General features: G+C 45.8%; 3 protein-coding genes across 7 annotated transcripts in view; 1 reads left to right on the plus strand and 2 right to left on the minus strand.

The window, feature by feature from the left end:
* Positions 1-12,361, minus strand: part of MAD1L1 (mitotic arrest deficient 1 like 1) — a 320,530-nt gene extending 308,169 nt beyond the window's left edge. For all 4 annotated transcript variants that reach the window (XM_042864053.1, XM_042864056.1, XM_042864054.1 and 1 more), the window contains exons 1-9: positions 12,327-12,361; positions 10,703-10,856; positions 9,375-9,515; positions 7,515-7,694; positions 7,078-7,202; positions 6,348-6,429; positions 5,016-5,146; positions 3,941-4,055; positions 2,700-2,761 (exon numbers count right to left, since the gene is read on the minus strand). In XM_042864053.1, the coding sequence (XP_042719987.1) occupies positions 2,700-2,761; positions 3,941-4,055; positions 5,016-5,146; positions 6,348-6,429; positions 7,078-7,202; positions 7,515-7,694; positions 9,375-9,515; positions 10,703-10,852 (986 nt within the window). In that variant the 5' untranslated portion in view covers positions 10,853-10,856; positions 12,327-12,361. The remainder of the gene's footprint in view (positions 1-2,699; positions 2,762-3,940; positions 4,056-5,015; positions 5,147-6,347; positions 6,430-7,077; positions 7,203-7,514; positions 7,695-9,374; positions 9,516-10,702; positions 10,857-12,326) is intronic.
* Positions 12,362-13,221: 860 nt separating this feature from the next.
* On the minus strand, positions 13,222-15,478 carry MRM2 (mitochondrial rRNA methyltransferase 2). Of its 2 annotated transcripts, none has more exons than XM_042864510.1 (3): positions 15,438-15,478; positions 14,398-14,681; positions 13,222-14,020 (listed from the first exon to the last, which is right to left on the minus strand). In XM_042864510.1, exons 1-3 carry the CDS (start codon positions 15,455-15,457, stop codon positions 13,596-13,598), a joined length of 729 nt encoding a protein of 242 aa, XP_042720444.1. In that variant the 5' UTR covers positions 15,458-15,478; the 3' UTR covers positions 13,222-13,595. The 2 variants fall into 2 exon arrangements, with proteins under 2 accessions (XP_042720444.1, XP_042720443.1); XM_042864509.1 differs by having other exon boundaries at positions 14,392-14,681.
* Positions 15,479-15,731: 253 nt separating this feature from the next.
* On the plus strand, positions 15,732-19,359 carry NUDT1 (nudix hydrolase 1). Its single transcript, XM_042864480.1, has 3 exons — positions 15,732-15,901; positions 18,664-18,809; positions 19,008-19,359. Exons 1-3 carry the CDS (start codon positions 15,750-15,752, stop codon positions 19,178-19,180), a joined length of 471 nt encoding a protein of 156 aa, XP_042720414.1. The 5' UTR covers positions 15,732-15,749; the 3' UTR covers positions 19,181-19,359.
* The last annotated feature ends 546 nt before the right edge of the window (positions 19,360-19,905 follow it).

Here is a 19,905-nt window from a genome sequence, read left to right on the forward strand (position 1 = left end):
AGCAAGACTGATACAAAAGAGACCCAGAAGTGTTCCTACAAAACAAAGTTACATCCAAGATAAAAGAACATTGGAAAGCAGGCAGCAAAAAAGATCAAGATATCAAGAGGACGTAACTGGAAGCAAAAAAGATCACATGGATTCATTATGTGTATACATGAACCACATGTAAGTATGGCACACATCACTTTCTTGGTTGGGCTCAGTGCAGCGTCACAATTATGGCATGTTTGGGTAAGGCAGGTATAATTCAGAAGGGCTGAAAAACACTGCACAACAGCATGCAAACACACTCCTGCATTAAAGCTAAAACAGATGAACTGTCACTATTTCCACAGTTTCTGAGAGCAATGGGAAAAGCCCAGATTTCTAGCACTAGAAACTGAGTACCTTCCCTCGCTGTAAGTACAAGAATCCAGAACTGGCAATCATAAAATTATTTGAGAAAACTGCTAATGAACATGATTTCAACCAAAGGTGAAGCACTATAAAACACTTAGCACTCATCTCCTTTTGGCAACTTTGAAAGAGCTGAAACAGTAGGATTAACACTCCACTCCTAAAAGCTGCATCTTCTTTCCAAGTGCTTTGCCTTAAAATTAGACTCACAGATCTGATCATAAGCCAATCTGACAGAAAGCCTGCTGGGACTCAGCAATCAGTGAACAGAACCATTGGGAGCAGACACAGAATAAGTCCTGTGGAAGTACTGCAGGAAACAAAAAAACCATCCTCTCCTAAAATGCCACAAGCTTTTGCAACTCCGTTACATTTTCTGTACTAAAGAAAGTGGTAAGAAAGCATGAAAAGTCCTAATGCACTCCTTCCCTTTGATCATGCAGTTACTAGCAAACACATCACACTGGCTATTTCAGACAACCATCCAACTTGCTCCTGTTTTCTTCTTCTACGAGATGGCCAATTAACTTCTCCTCAAGCTTTTCCCAACAGCATAATGGAGGAACCTGACCAGGACAGTGATCTCTCATCATCATCACCACACTGGCTGAAAATGAACAGAATTCATGGTGAAACACGTCAGAGCAAAAGGAAGGAAAGAAAAAACAGTGATGGGAGGAGATAATCACCCAGTTCTACTTGCTACGATCGTATGCAAAAGATGATTCTTCTCAAGAGCAATTCCCTTTTCTGTATCAGAAGATACCACCAATAGTGCTGAACAATGTGGCCCAATCAGAAACCCAACGCTTAACAGCGAATATTCTGATTTTAAATGAAGGAGTTACTAGACTTCAACAGGCAGAATCACTTGGTTCCATTTCTCTCCCACTGTGAAATTACCTCGTTAAACCTTTAACAGCTTGAGCTAAGTAAAAAGCTTTTACTCTACTGTCTGGTGGAGTTCTTTGAAAAGGGTCCATGCTTGTCCTGTCCATTCTCTGCCATTGGAGATGTAACCCAATTCTAATTCCATCTGAACACACACATCTTCATCAGAATGAAGGGGAGAATCTTCAGCACATCACCTACCTTCATACACCTAGAAAAGGGGTCGTTATCATCATTAAACAGAAAACATTGCAAGAACTACAGGGGCTTTCCTCAGCTGAACTCAAGTGTCTGTCACACGAAGCAGTAACGTGCCCAAATCATACATGCATACTCAAACACTCCTACTTGCAAATAATCCCTATTAGGCTGCAGGCATAACTCAGACACGTGTAATGAATGCAATAAAGAAACAATTGGTATAATTAAGTTTTGCAGTTCATGTTGCAGCTCAAAGCTTGAACCAATATTAAATGTGATCTGTGCAATAATTATATCAAAACAGCTCTTAAGCAAGAAGCATCAGTACTTCTAGCATAATAATGCAAACATTCAGGGAAGATAAAGCAGAGCTGAACCACACAAATACATCATACCTATTCAGAGAAACTTCTGCAGCAGAAGAAAAAGATCCTGAGATTCACCACTTCCAGTCTTTCATTGTACTATGGAGTTATTATGCTGTGCTGGCAGAAAGACCAGCACAATGAAAGGATGTTAGAAAAGGAGGAATGCTCACCTGTCTCCAAAGACCTGGGCTCACAGAAAAAACTCCACAGAGGAGGGATCTCCAACCAGAGATCCTTCCCCAGTGCCAGTCAGCCCTCAAATGAGGTCTAAGAGAGGCGCAGCCAGGCTGCATCCCTCCCAGTCACACAGCTGAATTGCTTGCACTTGTGCTCCTGTGGCTGACCAGGTCTTTTCTCCAGGTGCTCAGAGGTTCAGGCCATAATTCAGCAGTACCCATACATACATAGCAAAGACCTTAAAAAACCAGGTTTGAGGCTCCAGACATCAGAAATATAGGAGTACACGAAGAGATTGGCTGTCTTACAGAACACCAGTTGGCAGCTGTTTGTTTTCAATTTAAAAAAAACTGAGTTTATTCCATTTCTCCTGTTAAGTTAGGAGAACATCCACCTAAACCCCAATGAAGCAATATGCAAGAAGTTCAAAGAACTCAATTAAATCCAGGCTGGTCAAGATGACTTAATGAAAAACAAGTCTGTCCCCAAAGATACCTTATAGCAGGATGTATCTTATGTCTCTTTTTATACATAATAATAAGTATCAGAACAGCTTCTACATAAAAAGATAGTAAGAAAGCATCACACCACACTTGAGGAACCCAAATAACTAAGGAAGGAAAGTGTTTGAAAAGTTTTACCTCCAATGCATTGAGCTCATACCTGATATTCAAGCCAGTGCTCTGGTCCAGTTTCTCCCAGCTTTTTAGTTTTCCCAGAAGTTTCTGAAATATAAAGCGAAGGAAAGTTACAGACACAGCAGAACATTTCAACAGCTTGTTTCCCCACAGTTTTCTGATAATTCTCCAGTCAAACTCAGTGTACTCTCTTTTTTGTGTATGGATTTCACTATCTTATCTAGCACATCTGGGCTGTCATACTGCAGATGCTACAACCATTTTCCCAGACACCACAGCCCTGTTATACTGGGTGGAACCCACATCTTACTTCAGCATTTTATCTTCCACAGCAAAGCACAACAAAGATAACAGAATGGCAGAGCCCTGATGGGCTGCAGCAAGCAAAGATTCACACAGCCATAACAGCAAAGGGGGCACAGAAAGAACAGAAAATAAGCTTCTTACCTTCAAAGGCCGGGCAGGGATCTCCTGAAAGATCCCTTTGCCTCCACTGCCAACCCTTAAATGAGGACTGGAAAGGGGTGGATCCTGGCTCCACACCTTCTGGTCACTCAGCTGCATTGCATACACCTGAGCTCCCCTAGTTTGGCTCTGCCTTCCCACCAGGTGCTCAATCACTGCTTCAAGCCATGACTTAGCATTTCTGCTACACCACACCTGTGAGCAACTACCAATGTACAAGACCTTAGTAGATGAGACTTTGTAGAGGAAGAAAACAAGTTATATTCCCAACACTCACACTGCAGTAGCTGAAGCACACAATTCTCCACCAATTTCTTCTACAGCTTCTGTATCAGTACCAGAACATGTGAGCCAAATTTGACCAGACACCAATGTAGTTCTGCAAATTAGTAAGTCTGTACATTTAGTTTGATCTCTTGGCTTGACACAGGGTGGGATGAAAAAAAGACAGCTTTACTCAACTGAAACCACATTCTGGCCTTGGTAGTGCAAGGGAAGCAATCCAAGGGGGTACTGAGGTTCTAACCATACACATGCCCAGTAACACCACAGGCTTAATGCTCCCCCACCCCCCAAAATAAAGATGCAATAGCAAAGCCAAAAAGAACACTAAGATTGTAACAGACTCAGCTGCTTTTTATTCTTCACTCTCACACGTTGACAGTTAAGTTGGTGAAAGCCATGTTCACATTCACTGCTTTGAACGTGCCTCACGTAAGACAATGCAGGGAGAGCCTAGAGCACAGGCTGGGCAACAAAGGAAACCCCATTCTGCTCCTCCAAGTATTCTTAGCTCCTCACCTCATTTTCCAATTCAGCAGTCACTAACTGTGCTTGGACTTTCTCATAGCGTTCCAATTTTCTTTGGAGACCTTCTACTTCTTCTTTAAGCAAACCATTGTTTTCTTTCATTTCCCTGTGGTGAGAAGACAGGCAGCAAATGAAAAGTCACACAAGTCAGTATGTTCTCACAAACTTCCACATATACACGCAATTACAAGGGAGTAATATGACAGCATACATTACAACATTCAACTGACTCACTTCTATCATCTCCACTGCAAAGCTGCTGCTACCAAAAAAAAATTGAAGTTTTCCCACTACAAGCACCATCCTAATTACGTCCAAACAACCTGAAGTTTTGTATCAGCTTTGCCGATTGGCAAAACAGCATGAAGACTTGCAAGGCTCCCAACTGTGATCTTCAGCCTGGCTGAATGCAGGGTTGGAACACAGCAAGTGGTAGACAGTGCAGGTTTTTTGTAGTCTATGATGACTGAGCCAGTATTGAGACTGCTTGCTTGCATTTTAACAGAGCTGTGCAAGGGTGAGATAAACTCTTTCAAAAAAGAAAAGAACCACTTCTGTTGATAACATGGTTCTTCAGGTGCACAAAATAGAGTGAGAAAACATTCCAAGAGAAACAATTTAAAATGATTATCAGAGTAGGAGCAACAATAACTATGTAGTAATATTTAATGTTATTTAAATTTCAGTTACTTAATGTACAGCTTTCTTTACAGTTCTTTCTTTCCCAAACCTGTACAGAGTTCATCGCCATCTTTAAGCACTGAATATGGTTTTAATAAATAGATACTGCTATGCAAAGTTATCACTACGTATTGTGTGAGGCTTTCAGAGTGTTAGGGAAGATTAGCAGGTCTTGTCAAACCCTGCCCACAGTAACCATCAACCCACGTTCAGGATTTACATGAAATATTTCAACTTTCTTCTAAGGTTTCCCATATGAAAGTATCACATGCCACACTGTAAACCTGGTAATTCTGACAGAAGGGTTTGGAAGTGTACATAGTGGAGTTGTAAGAGCTGTAGAAGAACAGAAGGTAACCCCTCAACAACCGAGGCCTTCTTTCACCTGTAGTATGCATTTTCCTCCCTCAGTTGTCGCAGCTCCCGCTCCATTTTTGGGAAACGGGCCAGTTCTGTCTTCATGTTCTTGACGATAACAGCATCATGTTCCTGCTGGGAGAACTTCTGCTCCAGGTCCTGGAAGACAAGAGATGACAGAAGGACGGCCATGATTTACTTGGAACTCTTAAAAACTACATTTCCTCTGTACTTATGAACACTGGAACCAAACTCAGAACGCGCCTCAGTAGATCACACGGTCAAATCCACTGCTCAAAACAAGGACATTTGTTACATTTCTAACACATGGGCTAGCTTCTTCTCTACACTCTTCTGTTTACCCTAAGTTCCTAAGAAAAAAGTAATCTCAGTCAATAAAGCAACTTCATACTAAGCCAAAATTCAGATTTTCTTGTCCTCTAGCCCTCCATTAACTAAGTGTAAAGATGGACATTTGGATAGTCCTGAGGAATTCGGAATCAAAAAAGATATGAGCCCATCTCAGCATTATGGCAAACATTTTTATGGAGGTAGGGGACATTTATTTAGAGCTGTAACGTGGTTTGATACCTTGTTTTTCCACCTCTCTTTTTAACGGATTTGCCTACAGATGGAAGCCTCTCCTTACAATCACAGAATGAGCACTGAGACTATCTCTCAGCACAACTTTACAACAACTACAAGCAAAGCAGGTCCTTAGGAGGAAGTTTTTCCACACACAGGGTGGTGAGGCACTGGCACAGGTTGCCCAAGGAGGCTGTGGATGCCCCATCCCTGCAGGCATTCAAGGCCAGGCTGGATGTGGCTCTGGGCAGCCTGGGCTGCTGGTTGGCAACCTGCACACAGCAGGGGGTTGGAACTGGATGAGCATTGTGGTCCTTTGCAACCCAGGCCATTCTGTGATTGTACGATGCTATGAAGTCATAACCAGCATCCACTCAGACCAAAGCAACCCTACCTCCTCCAGGAAGATCAAAAGCAAGTGGAAAAGACACACCAACATACAAGGTAATTTGAAAGGACATAAAATACCTACGCTTACATTTTATTGTGATTTTGAAAGCTTTGCAAGCAGTTGCAGTTTATGAAAAGAGCTAACCTCAACTCCAGAGAAAGGATTTTCTGGGAAGCAGAAACTACAGCTGCTAGGTTCATTCTCCAGCATTTGAGCAGGGGAAAGAAAAAAAAAAAACACAAAACACCACACCAGGTTGCTCTAGAATACTAATGCACTGGGCTCAACATCAAACAGAGCATTCATCCAGAATACTTCTGCTCTGACACTGAAGAAGATTTTAAAGAAAATCAACACAAGGTTCATACAGACCCAGTGTCTTACCTTAATCTTCTGTTCATATTCTGCCAGTAGGGACTGGCTTGCTTGCAATGTCTGGATTTGCTGAGTAGCCTCTTGCCATTTCCTATTAGACACAGACAAGAGATTTAGCACCCAGGAAATATGTACCAGAGAAAGACACATGTGACACAAACATTTCCAAATACTGTTAACAAAGTGTTTGGTACTGTTATATAAGATCACCTCACACTCAATCTTCCTGTAATTCAGAGAGAAAAAAAAAAACAATTTCTTCACTGAAAAGAAATATTCCAAAAAAAAAAAATATTCCAAAAAGTCAAGCCTCTTTTATTCTGAAATCAATAAATATTTATACACAGTAAATAAGGAAAACCAAGGAAAGCAAAGAAAAACACACTCATCTGTCAAGTACCCCTCACCTATGATTTACGGCTTGATATTTTTCTTCTGTTCAGTCTATAAAATTCAGATCAGCCTTTCCCACCCACCTGCCTTCTGTTAACTCTCCAGTATGAACATGAAACATCAGTGAGAGAGATTTTAAACTTGAGGTTTTTTTTCCTCAAGGTACAAATAAAATTCTCCTAAGAGCTACTTTCAAACAACACTTATAACCTGCACATCCAGTTCAAAGAATCCCTTTGAAGAGTGGAAATCAAACAGCGTTGAAAGGTTTTTGAGTGACAACAGCTGCATAAGACTCAAGTTTTGTTTGCTTTTTTCTCCTCATAGTTATTCATCTTCTGCTTACTTATGTTGAACATCCAGCTGTTCCATCAGCTCTTGCTTCTGCGAGTCTTGGCTTGTCATCTGCATCTCCTGATTCATTATATTCCATTGTAGCTCAGATATTTTCCCTTTTAATATAGTGATCGTCTGCATTAGTGGGAATAAAGAATAAACGGGAGATTATGGATTGTAGTACACAGAACTCACATCCAACTAATGATTCCAAAGAATGAACTGTAGGTAACTTCAGTCTCATCCACACTACAACTCCCCCAGTGCCCCTGAACAATTTCAATCTTAATATCTCCTCCCTCACCTCCTGCATTCTTTATTCAAAGTTGATCTGACATCTAGCCACACATTTCTTTTTTCTGTAAATCAAAACAGCCATTTTCCATTCACAAGAACTGCAAAGTCACCTGAATCTATAAACGGATAAGAAAGTTATTCTGTTCTTACTTCATTAGCTTCAGCTAATTTGCTCTCCTTCTCTTGCAGTTTCTTACTCATTGTCTCCATACTCTTCTTATAGGATTTGTTCATCTCCATTTGTTCCTTCAGTTTATTTTCAGCTTCTGTTTCCCTTTCCTGGTACTGCTTTATGCGTGTGAGCAGCTCCTGGTTACGGTCAGCCTCTCGCTTGCAAAGAAGAAAAAACAACATGAAAAGACATAGAAAACCAGCACAAAGGTGAAGCTCTTTTTGCCTCCCTCACCTCTGCTCCTCATTGCTGTGGTCACCACAGCATCACCATGAAGCCATGTTACCTACACCAATAGCTAGTGGAAGGGTTGAAGGCAAGGACAGGACCAGCAGCTCAATGCCAAGGAACTCCTGGCAGTAACAAAGCTAAGAAACAGACCCTTGCTCCCTCTGTTAGAGGCATGAATCCTGGAATGCAGACATGGCCTCACAGACTCCACTGCACACTCCACAGCAGATCAAAGATGAGAACATTCCATGCTCTGGTTTGCAATTCAGCCACACATAGCAAGTGGACTTTCAGAACCTCAGAGCTCGGTAGTTGGGTCAGTAAGACAAACTTCCCTCTGCAACTTCTGGCAGTTGTATGAGGTTATTTAATGCAGAAGCAAGCGAAATTAAACGCACAGTATCATCAATGAACACAACAAACCTTTTTGCACTCTGACAATCTTTCATACACCTTCTCAGTTTTTTCCTACCACAAATTGATTAACGCTTATTTGAAAAATCTGTAGTAAATTGCTTTGCTAATCAAAGCAAATCGAGACATGGATTTACATAGTAAGTAAGGATTATGCAAAGCAGCTTCCTAAAACCTTCATTCACATGACTCAAAAAAACACAGAATCTGAGCAGGGTGATTAGCACAGTGCTGGATTAGTGCTGCTCCCTTTTCTGCACTAGTATTTCAAGGGTTTCTGTGACTGACTCAGCTAGATTCCAGTTTGAACTCTTCATGGCTTAATCCTGTATCACCTGACTTCAACAGGAGCGAAGACTTGAGTCACTGACCCACTACTTCACAACCACACGCTAAATCCATCACCCAACACTCTTAAAACACAACAAAACATGCTTAAAAGAAGTCATTCTAAATAATCAGTTGCATGTAAGACCTTTATTATCATGCAGAACCCAGAGCTCTACTGCCACTTGCAGTGACAAAGCTGAGCAAACATATATGGGCATAAAGTCAGAAACCAAGAAAAGCTATTAGTCCCCGAGTGAGGCTCACAGTCTTATCAATGAAAGCTCTCATGTGACAGTGCACGGTTGGCACTGCTGCCATTCCAATTAAATTACAGTCACAAAAATGAAATACTTGCAATTGTGCCAGCAGAAGTTTAAATACACTGGGGAGAAAAAAGTGCTTAAATATTTCCAGGAGAAACAAAGCACAAATCCCTTTTTGTTACTGCTACCCATGACAATTCCAACACGATGCTAACAAAGCCCAGTGATCAGATCACTGCTCACTGAGCAAACAACGCTCTGACATTCACACAGGATTTGTGCACGTTAGCAAGTAGCACCAGGCATGCACACCATATGCTCCTCAGAAGCCTTCCCTACACATGAGTTCAAGTCTTGCTCTGCAGACTGAGTGCTCATTAGCAGCTGGAGAGCACTTGCTCCTGGACTGCATCTTTTAGTTTAGTTTCATCTAAAAAGAGTCTGGTATGCACACCCTGAGACACAGCACTGCAAACCAAAGCGCAGCACGCGAGAACAGCCAGAAGCCTTTCCCTGACCCAAACTAAAACACCAACACAGAACACCACACGTTCTAACTCAGACCCACGATAACAGACCATCTACGGTTGTTCTTCTTACCTCATAGTTTCTGGCATTAGTGTTAGCTGCCTTCTCCAGCTCAATGCGAGCTCGTTTGTGGCTAAGCTCCATCTGCATCTTCTCCCGTTCCACCTGCAGGAGCTGCGATTTGGAATGGATCTGCCCAGCTTGTTCTTCCAACTGGCCAGTTCATACGTGAAAAGAGACAGCGCGCATCACTAACAGTGCTGCAATAATACTGCTACCCCCTGCTCTGTACTATCCAGCTGATAGTTGCATAGCATTTCACAAACTAAAAGGCAATTGTCACCACATTTGTGGTGCTTGTCCTCTCACACCAGCTGCAGATCAGGAAGCCAAGGCCAAGAGCTCAACCACACGCCCAGGAACCTGAATCAAAACAGCGTTAGCTGGAAGGACGCGAATTTAAGTTCTGAATTTCGGTTTAGAGTTTCATGCAGGATTCCTCATTCCATCTCTAGAGGTACTTTATCTGACAAAATGTATTCCTCTATCTAAGAAAAGTGAATTACAAAATTACGAATTACAAAAAACCCCCCAAGCATTATAAGACTAACAGCAGCTACCAATAAGCAGAGATCAGGCACCCAATTAAGTGTAAGCGTGGAGCAAAATAACGTGTTTTCTTTTTTCTATGACCCGCTACAATATGACACTTCAGATTAAATTACTTTACAACACACACATGGTTGGCACTGCTGCCATTCCAATTAAATTGGAGAGGTATATTACAATACCTCTCTTCTAAGCAGTGACATTTTACATCACTGGTGGAGGTGGTGCAACCAGAGATGCACCACTGGCAGAAAATCCACACATTTTTTCAGTACTTTTAATATTTCAAATGTAAAGCAGTTTTATATTAAAAGGCAATGATATCATACTATTATCTAGAGCCCTACTTAGAAATCATACCAACATACAGAAACTTTATTGCAGCATAATAGAGCTTACGATGCAAGATGTCAACTTATCACATGCTGTAAGAGCAAAATGCAGCTTGCAGGAAAAGTCAAGATGACTTGGGGATACAGAGAGAGGCAGACAAGAAGGCCCAGCTGAATGGCACACTAAAGCCACAGCAAGTCTCTTCCATGTCTCCACACAAGGAAAATTTAAGGTAAATAAGCGACTTACTGGAATTACATTAACAAGTACAAAGATTCTAGAACATTCTCAGAAAATAAATCTCTGTTACTGAGCATGCATGAGTAGCAGTTTTATAAAGAATGGTCATATCTTAATGAAATAACCCCGATGCTTAGAAATGCAATGCTTAGATGCAAAGGAGGCTACAGCCATACAGAAGAGAAGCTGCAGGCACCAGCACGCTGAGGACACCTCACCTGCACCCTCTGCTGGTACTGAATCTGCAAGGAGCTCTGAGATGATGCTGGCACAGGCTGCCCGGACACCCCCTCCATACGCTGTGAAATGAAGTTGTTGAAGGATCTCAAGGTGGAGAAGACAGTGGTATTACCTTCTAAGTCTTCCATAGCTCTGGAAATACATAAAAAGTTATCAGTGAAGCATCCAGAGCAATCTGGAGTATACAGATGCTCTACTAAAAAAAAATATATATATATATATATATATACACATCTGCCCTAAGATGACACAAAATGCAACATCTTCCATCTTACATGGCACAGAATCTAACCTGCCTGCCACTGCTGGGGTCACCTCAACCAGAAAACACCACACAACTGAGGCAGAAGTTGTAGATCTCTGGAATGAAGAACTGAGGCAAAAAAAAAAAAAAACTGTCCTCTTCTTGGTGTTATAACCAAAGTGGTTTGCTTTTATTTAGATACCGAATCTCTGCAAGTTAATATACAAACAGAAGTTGCCTTAAGTTACACCAAAATGAGCTCTCCCTTCCTCTGTAAGCAGGATAGATTCAGGGATACAAGTTAACACCACAGGACAGGAAGCTCTGCAGCACATCACACAAAAAGAACTCCTTACTCTGCCCCAAAAACAAAAAAAGGGCTGGGGCAGGAAGAGAATAAACCCCACAAGGATAGCAAGCTCTGCCTTGTATGCAGCCTGATTCTGGTTTCCAAACAGCACTTTGGTATGTAACTTTCAACACGTCTCACCCCTCGGACAGACCGCTTCCATCAGCGAGAGGTAGCTCCTTGTTCATGTAGAAGTTTTTGCAAAACCTTCCTTCAGATTTGCAATAGTACTAAAATGGCCACAAATGCATCAAAGCTGGAGGTCAGAGAGGCTGGCAAGGCGCTCCCAGAATGCCTGGGGAAGCTTTAAGTGAATTCCTCTGAAACTGCAAGCCCTACAAGTCCCAGAAGCACAAAAGGAGGCTAGGCCAGGAAAGGCACCGGGTCACACACAGACTTACAGCAGCCCAGGCTCAGGGCTGACCCTCAGGCCCACCAGCTCACGGCAATAACACTCTTTGGACTCACGTCATCACAAGGAGCCGATACAACAGAAGCACGCTGGGAAGAGGTCACTCAAAACTCAAACGAAAACGTTTATTAGAAACAAGCTCTGCATTACCACGCACGACAGGACAACGCTGCCAACAGGCTTCCAGCAAACCGATCTCAAACCGGGCGCGGGGAGAACAGGGACAGCACCAGCAAACAAGTCAGGCACGCCCTGCTGCCCTGCTGCAAAACACCACCGTTTGTTTTATTTTTGTTCCGTGCAGCGCCCCACAGCAGCCCCCAACCCCACCTCGGCGCGAGCAGCCGAAGGACGGGCAGCACGGGGCGAGGGGCTCCGTCCGCGAGACGGCAGAGCGAGGCACAGCCGTGCCCTCCGCTAACGGGACGGGAGCACGGGGACGCGGCGCTGCCCGCCGCGCTCGCTCCCATAGCGCCGCCTTCAGCCATGGGCGAGGCCAAAGGGCGGAGGCGGGCTGCGGCAGGCAGTGCGGTGCGGAATCCCCGGGCGCAGCGCTGCACGCCGCCTCCCCGCCGCTCCCCCTCCACCCGCACTCACCGCCGCTGCCCGCTTGGATCTCCCTCCTCGCCCCGCCGCCGAGATCTCACGCGAACTCGCGCCCGCCTCTCGCGAGAAGAGCGGCCCGCCACGCCGTAATGACGGCACGAGGCGCGCAGCTCATGTTCGTACCGTAATGCTCCGCCCGGGTCGCGGCGCGGCTGTGTGGCGGCGGGCCGGGCTGTGCCGAGCCTGCTGGCAATCGTGTGGAAATGAAAAACGGAAGTTCACAGTAGTTGCCATCTGATAAATCCGCGAGCCATTCGAAATGGTATATTTATGACGAGGAAGATGCGGAAGCCCCTTTTACAACTCCTGGCACAGCCAGCCCGATAGCAGCGCTGTTTAATGGAGGAGCCGTCGCTTCCAGATAAGACAGTGCCCAAATCTATTTTTGCAAACTGAACTCTGGCAACTCAATCACGGTTTTATCAGTAGTTCTACCTGTCTGGGCTCTAGGAAAATCTTGTCATTTTGCCTAATAAGCATTACTGGTCAGCCATAAAACGTTACTGAGAACGTAGGCAGGAATTATCTCAGCTGCGGCAATGCTGCCCTGCTGTCACTGGATTTATGAGCACAGGGAAGTAGCAATTTCTAAACGTAAGCTGTATCTTTAGGAAATGCAGCAAAGCCATCAGCTGAATACTCCAGGGCCAGAGCCGGACATTTGAAATGTCTGCATTGGAGACTACATGTGACAATGCAGATTCTGACGTGCACAAAAACACTGTTTTGATGTGTGCTAATAAATGACATCAGCTTTTAGGAAAGATGAAGAGGAAATAAATTGGCTCAACCCCCCCCCCAGCCAGCCCCTCTCGTTCTGACAAGCGCCTTTATGGTTAGTCTCAAATCTGACAGCATTAGAAATGCAATGATTTTCAAGCACACGTTAAGAACTCATAAAATCACTGCTTTATTTTCATTTCCATTACAACAGCCCCAGAGGTTGCCTTTCAGATTATTGCTCTCCATTATTGCTCTCCATTCCCAACTGTTTTCTCCACAGGTGTGAAGCTAGATTGGATGTCTCTGCTTGTACAATTAGTGGATAAACTCAGTGGGGCAGCACCCTGGTTTTATTTTCATATTTGAAAAGCATGATGTACTTTGTGAGAATTGCAGCAGATTTCCCGAGGTTGTTCTCAGCAATCTAATAGTTCAAGCTGGGGATCTTCATGCTGGGAGTTTTCTTTAAACACATGCCACGTTCAGATTTCCAGTCTGTCTCTGATCACTTGTTTGATATTCTGCATTTCCCAGCTTTCATTTCCCTTTGTACAATCTTGCCAAGTAATAAGATTCAGATGAGTCCTTCCGACTGGCCTGAGGCTTTATAGTTCTCACGTCTTGGAACTGCTCCTTCAATTTGTTTTGAAGAACACGGGACTCATGTCCATCCCAGAATTTACACAGTATTGTCCCTTTTGGCTTTAAAATACTTTGTGACAGATTCACAAGGCCTAAACACAAACTGATCAACTTCTGATGATCCAGCTCTTTAATGCCTGTTGCATTCGGTGCCATGTCACTCAAGATAACATCCACCTTCTTTGCAGGAAGCAGATTCTGAATCGCCCTTTGTGTGCTTGGGTCTGTAATGTCAGCCTGTGACAAGAAGACTGCGCCTTCCAGCGGGGCAATCCGTAGGAGGTCAACTCCAAGGACGAAGCCAGTAGGGGCAGCAGGATCTAGGTTGTAAGGATGAACATCAAATTGAATTCTTGCGCTTGAAAACAACTTGCATATACATGAACTCCGTTATATTCAGTAAACAAAAAGTTATCACTGCCTGCCACAGACTTCCTGCCCATCCATAACTGCTTTGCTGCATGCAATGATATGGTCTGCTACTAGTCAAAGCACTTACAATGTTAAAACCCAGTTACATCAGATAGGCAAGAGGTAGTCCTATTGTGTTTTGGGGAGGTTTTTTGTTTTTTTATTTTTGCAAAGCTGGCAGTATAATCCAACAACAGTACACATGATAATGCTTTTCCTTATGAGTGTCTCAAAACACACAAACCACTCCCCATCCCAAACACCAAAAATGTGCACTCACCAGTACCTAAGGCATTGACTCTCTCTACAGCAACCTGACTCCAAGCACCAGGTGCCGCTCCACAGTCAAGAACGGAAAGTCCCGGGCGGAGAATATGAAGCCTGTCATCTATCTCCAGTAACTTGAAGGCACTCCGGCAACGGTAATGCTGCTGTTTCGCTGCCTTGACGAAGGGATCCCTCAACTGCCGCTCCAGCCACCAGTTCTCTGCGGCAGTTTTCTTCTTCAGGAGCCTCACTGCGCTGTGCAGACAGCTGCGCTGCAGAGGAAGGCTCAGCAAACACTGACAGCTGCCCAAGGAGAAAAGTGACAGTCAGATCGTGCACGGCCACAGCACAGGTTTCTGAAGCACGTACTGATTCATTTCCACCCTGAACATGGCTCCTCCTTTCTGTCACCACGCTCACCAAAAGCCTCAGAACTTCAGAGATTCCTGGCCTCTTCAGTTCCCTGCTCCACTTACCACAAGAAGAGCCGTAATGGGGATCAACATCTCACTGGTTACCCCCTGAACCAAGGGGGAAGAAGGGGGATCTCATTGCTGGAGCTCTGCAGCTCTCCTCAGGTGTTTTCTGTTCACATGGACACCTGGTGCTGTGAACAAGCCCTAACGAGTCCGCCAGCCGTGTCACGGGGCTGCACAGCCTGTGTGCCAGCAGCAGAGCTGGGCTACGACCTCACCACCAGCTCCAGCTCACGCTCCTCACTGACCCCAAGCGCCGTGTCAGAGATGTGAGCATGGCTGAACGTCACCTTCCTGAAAGGCTTCTAAAGCCGAGAATCCATCGTCTTAAGGGGAATTCCAGTGCTCTTACGGGCAGTTGGGTCACGGAACCACGCTGTACCACCCAAGCCCCTAAGGCTCACAGCGGCGTCCCAGCGCTCCCTGAGCTCCGGCAGTTCGGGCCGTGCTCACCGCCCCTCCCCTGGCAGCTTCGCGCCGTTCCCCCGGGCCATGGGTGCCGGTCACCAAGGGACGGGCCCCGCAGCTCCCAAGGCGCAGGGACGGCAACCCCGAGCCCGGCTCCCGGCTCCCCGCCACGCACCGCGCTCCGCACCACGCCATGGCGGCCGCCGCCTCCCGCCCCGCGCTGAGGCGGAGCTGAGGGCGGAGCCGCGGCCGATGAGGCGCGGGAAGAGCCGGGCGCGGGGAGAACGGGAAACCGTGGTGTTTGGGGCAGGGCCGGGAGCGAGGGAATACGGGAAGGTGAAGGGAGAGCAGGGGGAGCGGCGAGCTGGAGGGTCCGTGACGGGGTGGCGGTGCGTGAGGCGCCCCGTGCTGTGCGGAGGGGCTCCGCTGCGCCTCGCGCCTCCTCGGCCCGCGCGCTGCCCTCAGGCGCCCCGCGCGGCGCGGCGCCATGTCCGCCTCCAGGCTCTTCACCCTCGTGCTGGTGGTGCAGCCGTCCCGCGTCCTTCTGGGCATGAAGAAACGCGGGTTCGGGGCCGGGCTCTGGAACGGCTTTGGAGGAAAAGTGCAGCCGGGAGAGAGCATCGAGGATGCTGCGCGCAGGTGAGGCCCGGCCTGGGAGAGGGGCGGAGGGAGTCGGGCGCTCCTGGGGATCCGTAGCGGCCCCGTAAGCGCCGTGCCGCCTTCGCACGTCCGTGCAGCGCTCCTTCCTGCACGCAGGCGGCTCAGCACCGCCGTTACGGACCATCCCGGCTCCCCGTCACCTGGCTGCTGCAAACCTCCGAGCGTCTTCCATTCCACGAGTAATTGCAGCTAGCAAGCATCCTCCCTGCCGCCGTCCTGAGCCGCTGACACCTATTGCTCGAGCAGAGAGCAGAGGCTCTTGCGACGTTCCTGTAGATGCACCGTTCTCGTTTGGCCGTATAGCGGCGTTGCAGCTTATGGCAGTGAGCTGCTGCTGCCTTAAAGGTGCTAAATTCCACTTACATTTTTAGTAGTCTGTGAGAAGAACTTAGTGAAGAATACTAGGAATTTCACTTGAAGGTGCCTCATGAACAGCACTGTAGAAACTGTTTCACTGCATGCAGGCACTGAATTCAGGAACAGAATTCTGTCATTCCAGGACAGCAATGGTTCACTGCAGGACTTTCTTCATTTTAGTCACTGAAATGAAACAGCAGGTTCTATCTTCTTGTTTACACGAGCTTTGCAGATACAAAGCTGTGCTTTGCTACCTCCTTGATCTATCCCCAACTTTACCTTTGCACCTGCAGGAAGTTTAGTGTTGCTTAACAGATTCCTAACAGCTTTTGCACTGTTTCCTCAGCTGTGTCAGTGCAACCGCCGGGGCTGTGTGGTGAGTGAGCTCATCAGGGGGAAGAGGCCTCTGTCTGTGTGAGCAGAGCACCGGGTTAATGCGGCTGGTGCTTACATCGTGTCTACCTACAATTTATCATCTCTGAGTTGAGGGTAGGAGATCTGTCTCACTACTTAAATCAGGCCTTCGTTTGCTCATGTCATCAATGAGTATGGAGTGAGATGACTTGATTAATTTAGAATTTGATTTCCCACACATGTATTCATCTGTGCTAGCTTGGGGTTTAAAACTGGAGCTGTAATTCCCACGAGATGCTTGGTGGTGGATGTTCCAGCCATCTCAGTGCAATGTGACACAGCAGAAACAACGCCTGCTGCTGCAGACCGTGACACAACCTGCTCTGCAGCCATTTCTTCAGAGCTCGTTGGAATTGAGTGCAGAATTATACCCCTGACTCCTGCTCACGTCAGCTGAGGAGAAAGCAGACCCCAGAGACAGGGCCAGCTGGGCACGCTGCCCTCCTTCCTGACTGGGAGCTGCACCAGCACGGGGCTGCCGGCCCTGGGACAAGTGTGGGTTCAGCTCTCCTCCAGGAGGTGTCGTGCAGCCCAAGTAAAACTTCACCGCAGCGCTCTGCTTTGTGGCAGGACTTGAGCTGTTAGGCTGTGGTTGCCTCAGCTGGCAGTGGTGTAACCTGAAGTTAATCTTTACAGACTGGACTGCTAGGTATTAAGCTGCAATGAGAACAGAGTGCCCTGAATGATCACTGTGCTCCGCTGAGTCCATCATGTTCACACAGGCGCCTGGGCGCTCACAGCTATTCAGTGGCACATCCTGTAAGGAAAGCTGTCAGCTAGTGCAATTTCTCCAGTTTTCTATCCACTGCAGTGTTTGTGTTTACTATATCCAGAGCCCAACAGCTCACAGATAAATTATTGAATAAACCACAGCAGCGTTGTGCTTATTGGACCTTTACCACAGCCTGTGAAACGAGGCTTTTAGTTTTCTTGGTTGAAAACTGCCTCTGTTTTTGGCATCATTTTCTGGGAATATCAACCAGAATTAGCTAAGGCATCAGATTGCAGTACAGTTTTGAAGGATGGGATCCATGAAACTGATGCCAGAGAAAGCTGGAGCCTTAAAAATCATTTCTGTTTTGAAATTGTCGGGTTTCTGCCAAATGTACAACTGCGTTAGTTATTATCTTTATCTGAAGATAGTTCAAAGTATCCCTTACCTTTGTAGGGAGTAGACTAACCAGGACAAGTTTCAAGGTCTCTTAGCAGCAGGTTAAAAAAAAAACCAACATGAGCGTGTGGCATAGAAAGAAAAAGTGATTTGAAGGGCTTCAAGTGGCCACGCGTGGTAAGGCCTTGGAAAGAGCTGCTTGGCAAGTCTCACAGACTGCTCTTAGAAGACTTGTCTCTCAGCCTCTCTCTGACACGGAAAGTACTTCTGAGGAGCAGAAACTGAAGGTTTACATGATTATTTTGTGGTTTTGATATGGCTTTTAACTGGGAGGTCACACAGTGCATACTGTTACTTGCATGAGCTTCACTTTGCCTCAGAAGTCGCCGATTTTTGTAGCAGCATAGATGAGATGCTCTCACGTTCCTTATTTGTGTCACCACAGTTCTAAAAGCTTTAGCCTGATGTTGGCAAAGCCTTCTGCTCGTCTAAACAAAGCTCTTCTCAGAGTTCTTAAGCCACATGCAGCTTAACACATTTGTGATAGCCCATTTCTAAGTAACCTCAGGAAATACCATCCTCTTGCATGGAACATAAGCCCTACCAGGTTGTCTCTGTTGGTGAATCCTCCCCCTCTAACAGAGTACTTTCCCCATGGCCTCTATAGCACACTGAGGTAACTCATGAGTCAGTCTGACATTGCTCCAGTCTGGTGCCAGTGGGCTACGTAGTGTGATGTGAGCCAGAACTCTGCTTTGTTGCAGGCACAGGAGGAGTTCTGGACGTAGTGTAAAGTTAACGGCTGCTTTTTGTTCTCCCACTGCTTGCTTTCCTATAAAAACGCCTGTTTTTTGTACAGGGAGCTCCTGGAAGAGAGCGGGCTGACTGTGGACACCTTGCAGAAGATGGGTCAGATCACTTTTGAATTTGTAGGCAACTCTGAACTGATGGAAGTTCACGTTTTCCGAGCGGATCAGTTTCATGGAGAGCCAAAGGAAAGCGATGGTGGGTAACTCACAGAGCTGACGTGTGTTTGCTTTTGAAATGCACTGCTCATACATAAATGCAGAACTGTTCCTGCAGAAATTCCAGAGGAGGGAGGCAGCGGGGCTGTAACCCAAAGCTGTTTGTTGACACAGTGGAACTCCAGGTGGCAAAAAACCATGAGAAAATTTCAAACAAAATTGTTTTTTCCTCCAACAGAAATGCAGCCTCAGTGGTTTCAACTGGATGAGGTGCCGTTCAAACAAATGTGGCCAGATGATGTCTTTTGGTTCCCGTTGGTGCTTCAGAGAAAGTTGTTTCGTGGCTACTTTAAGTTCCAAGGACAAGACACCATTGTGGAACACACCCTGAAAGAAGTGGAGGAAGTTTAAGAGGAAGGCAGAAGCATTCATTCCACGTGCTGCTGCCCACATTGGGCTGGGACACCACGAGTGCTTCCAGGGGGCTCCTTTCTCAGCTCCCCCACAAGAAGAGGCTGACTGCCAGCTCACAGGGAAGTAAAGAAAATAAGGGGATTTCTTAGAGCAGAAATAAACATAGTAAGAATTTCCATGCTGTGAAGTCCCTATGATATGCCTGAGTAGTTACTTGATTACAGCTCTCAAGAAACGGAGGGCTAACAGGAAGTTCTCATGTTGTTAATATATTTGGGTTTTCCATCATGGCTAAAAACATTTTTAGAAAATTAAAGTGTTTTTTCAGCAAAAGCATGTGTTGTCCCATTGTAAACAGCTGCCAGGTTTCTGGATGGTTGATGGGCTTCTCTGCAGACTGCTTCCTTTTATAGAAGTATGTTTGCTGTCTCTTTCAGGCAAATAGCAAAAGCTATCGAGCATCTTCTCTGTATCAGCTTTTATGCAGTTCCATATTCAGCATTATTTCCCAGGAGAAAGCAAGGCTTGGTAAGTGCTGTGAGAGCCCTTGGAAAAGCTCTGGTAGAGCTCCCTTCCAGATTCTCCAGCTCAGATTTGCATAAATTTGTACAAGTCAAGAAAACTCCTGTTTGAGCTCTGCCTTCAGTGTGCAGTTCCTCCTGTCAGCTTGGATATACAGACAGGCAGAAACACACTGAACAAAATCCCACCTTTCAGCAACT

This window comes from Lagopus leucura, unplaced genomic scaffold (genome assembly GCF_019238085.1).
Source record: "Lagopus leucura isolate 7727_CA_CO unplaced genomic scaffold, USGS_WTPT01 Super-Scaffold_760, whole genome shotgun sequence".
Taxonomy (NCBI): domain Eukaryota; kingdom Metazoa; phylum Chordata; class Aves; order Galliformes; family Phasianidae; genus Lagopus; species Lagopus leucura.

What these genes read in the sequence shown, in the direction of transcription:
- NUDT1 (XM_042864480.1), top strand. Translation starts at nt 15,750, where the DNA reads ATGTCCGCCTCCAGGCTCTTCACCCTCGTGCTGGTGGTGCAGCCGTCC. An exon ending in ATCGAGGATGCTGCGCGCAG is followed by an intron (nt 15,902 to 18,663) that starts GTGAGGCCCGGC and finishes TTTTTTGTACAG; the next exon opens with GGAGCTCCTGGAAGAGAGCG. An exon ending in AGAGCCAAAGGAAAGCGATG is followed by an intron (nt 18,810 to 19,007) that starts GTGGGTAACTCA and finishes TTCCTCCAACAG; the next exon opens with AAATGCAGCCTCAGTGGTTT.
- MRM2 (XM_042864509.1), bottom strand. Translation starts at nt 15,457, where the DNA reads ATGGCGTGGTGCGGAGCGCG. An exon ending in ATGGCGTGGTGCGGAGCGCG is followed by an intron (nt 14,682 to 15,437) that starts GTGCGTGGCGGG and finishes CTCCTTGGGCAG; the next exon opens with CTGTCAGTGTTTGCTGAGCC. An exon ending in AGTCAATGCCTTAGGTACTG is followed by an intron (nt 14,021 to 14,391) that starts GTGAGTGCACAT and finishes CTTACAACCTAG; the next exon opens with ATCCTGCTGCCCCTACTGGC.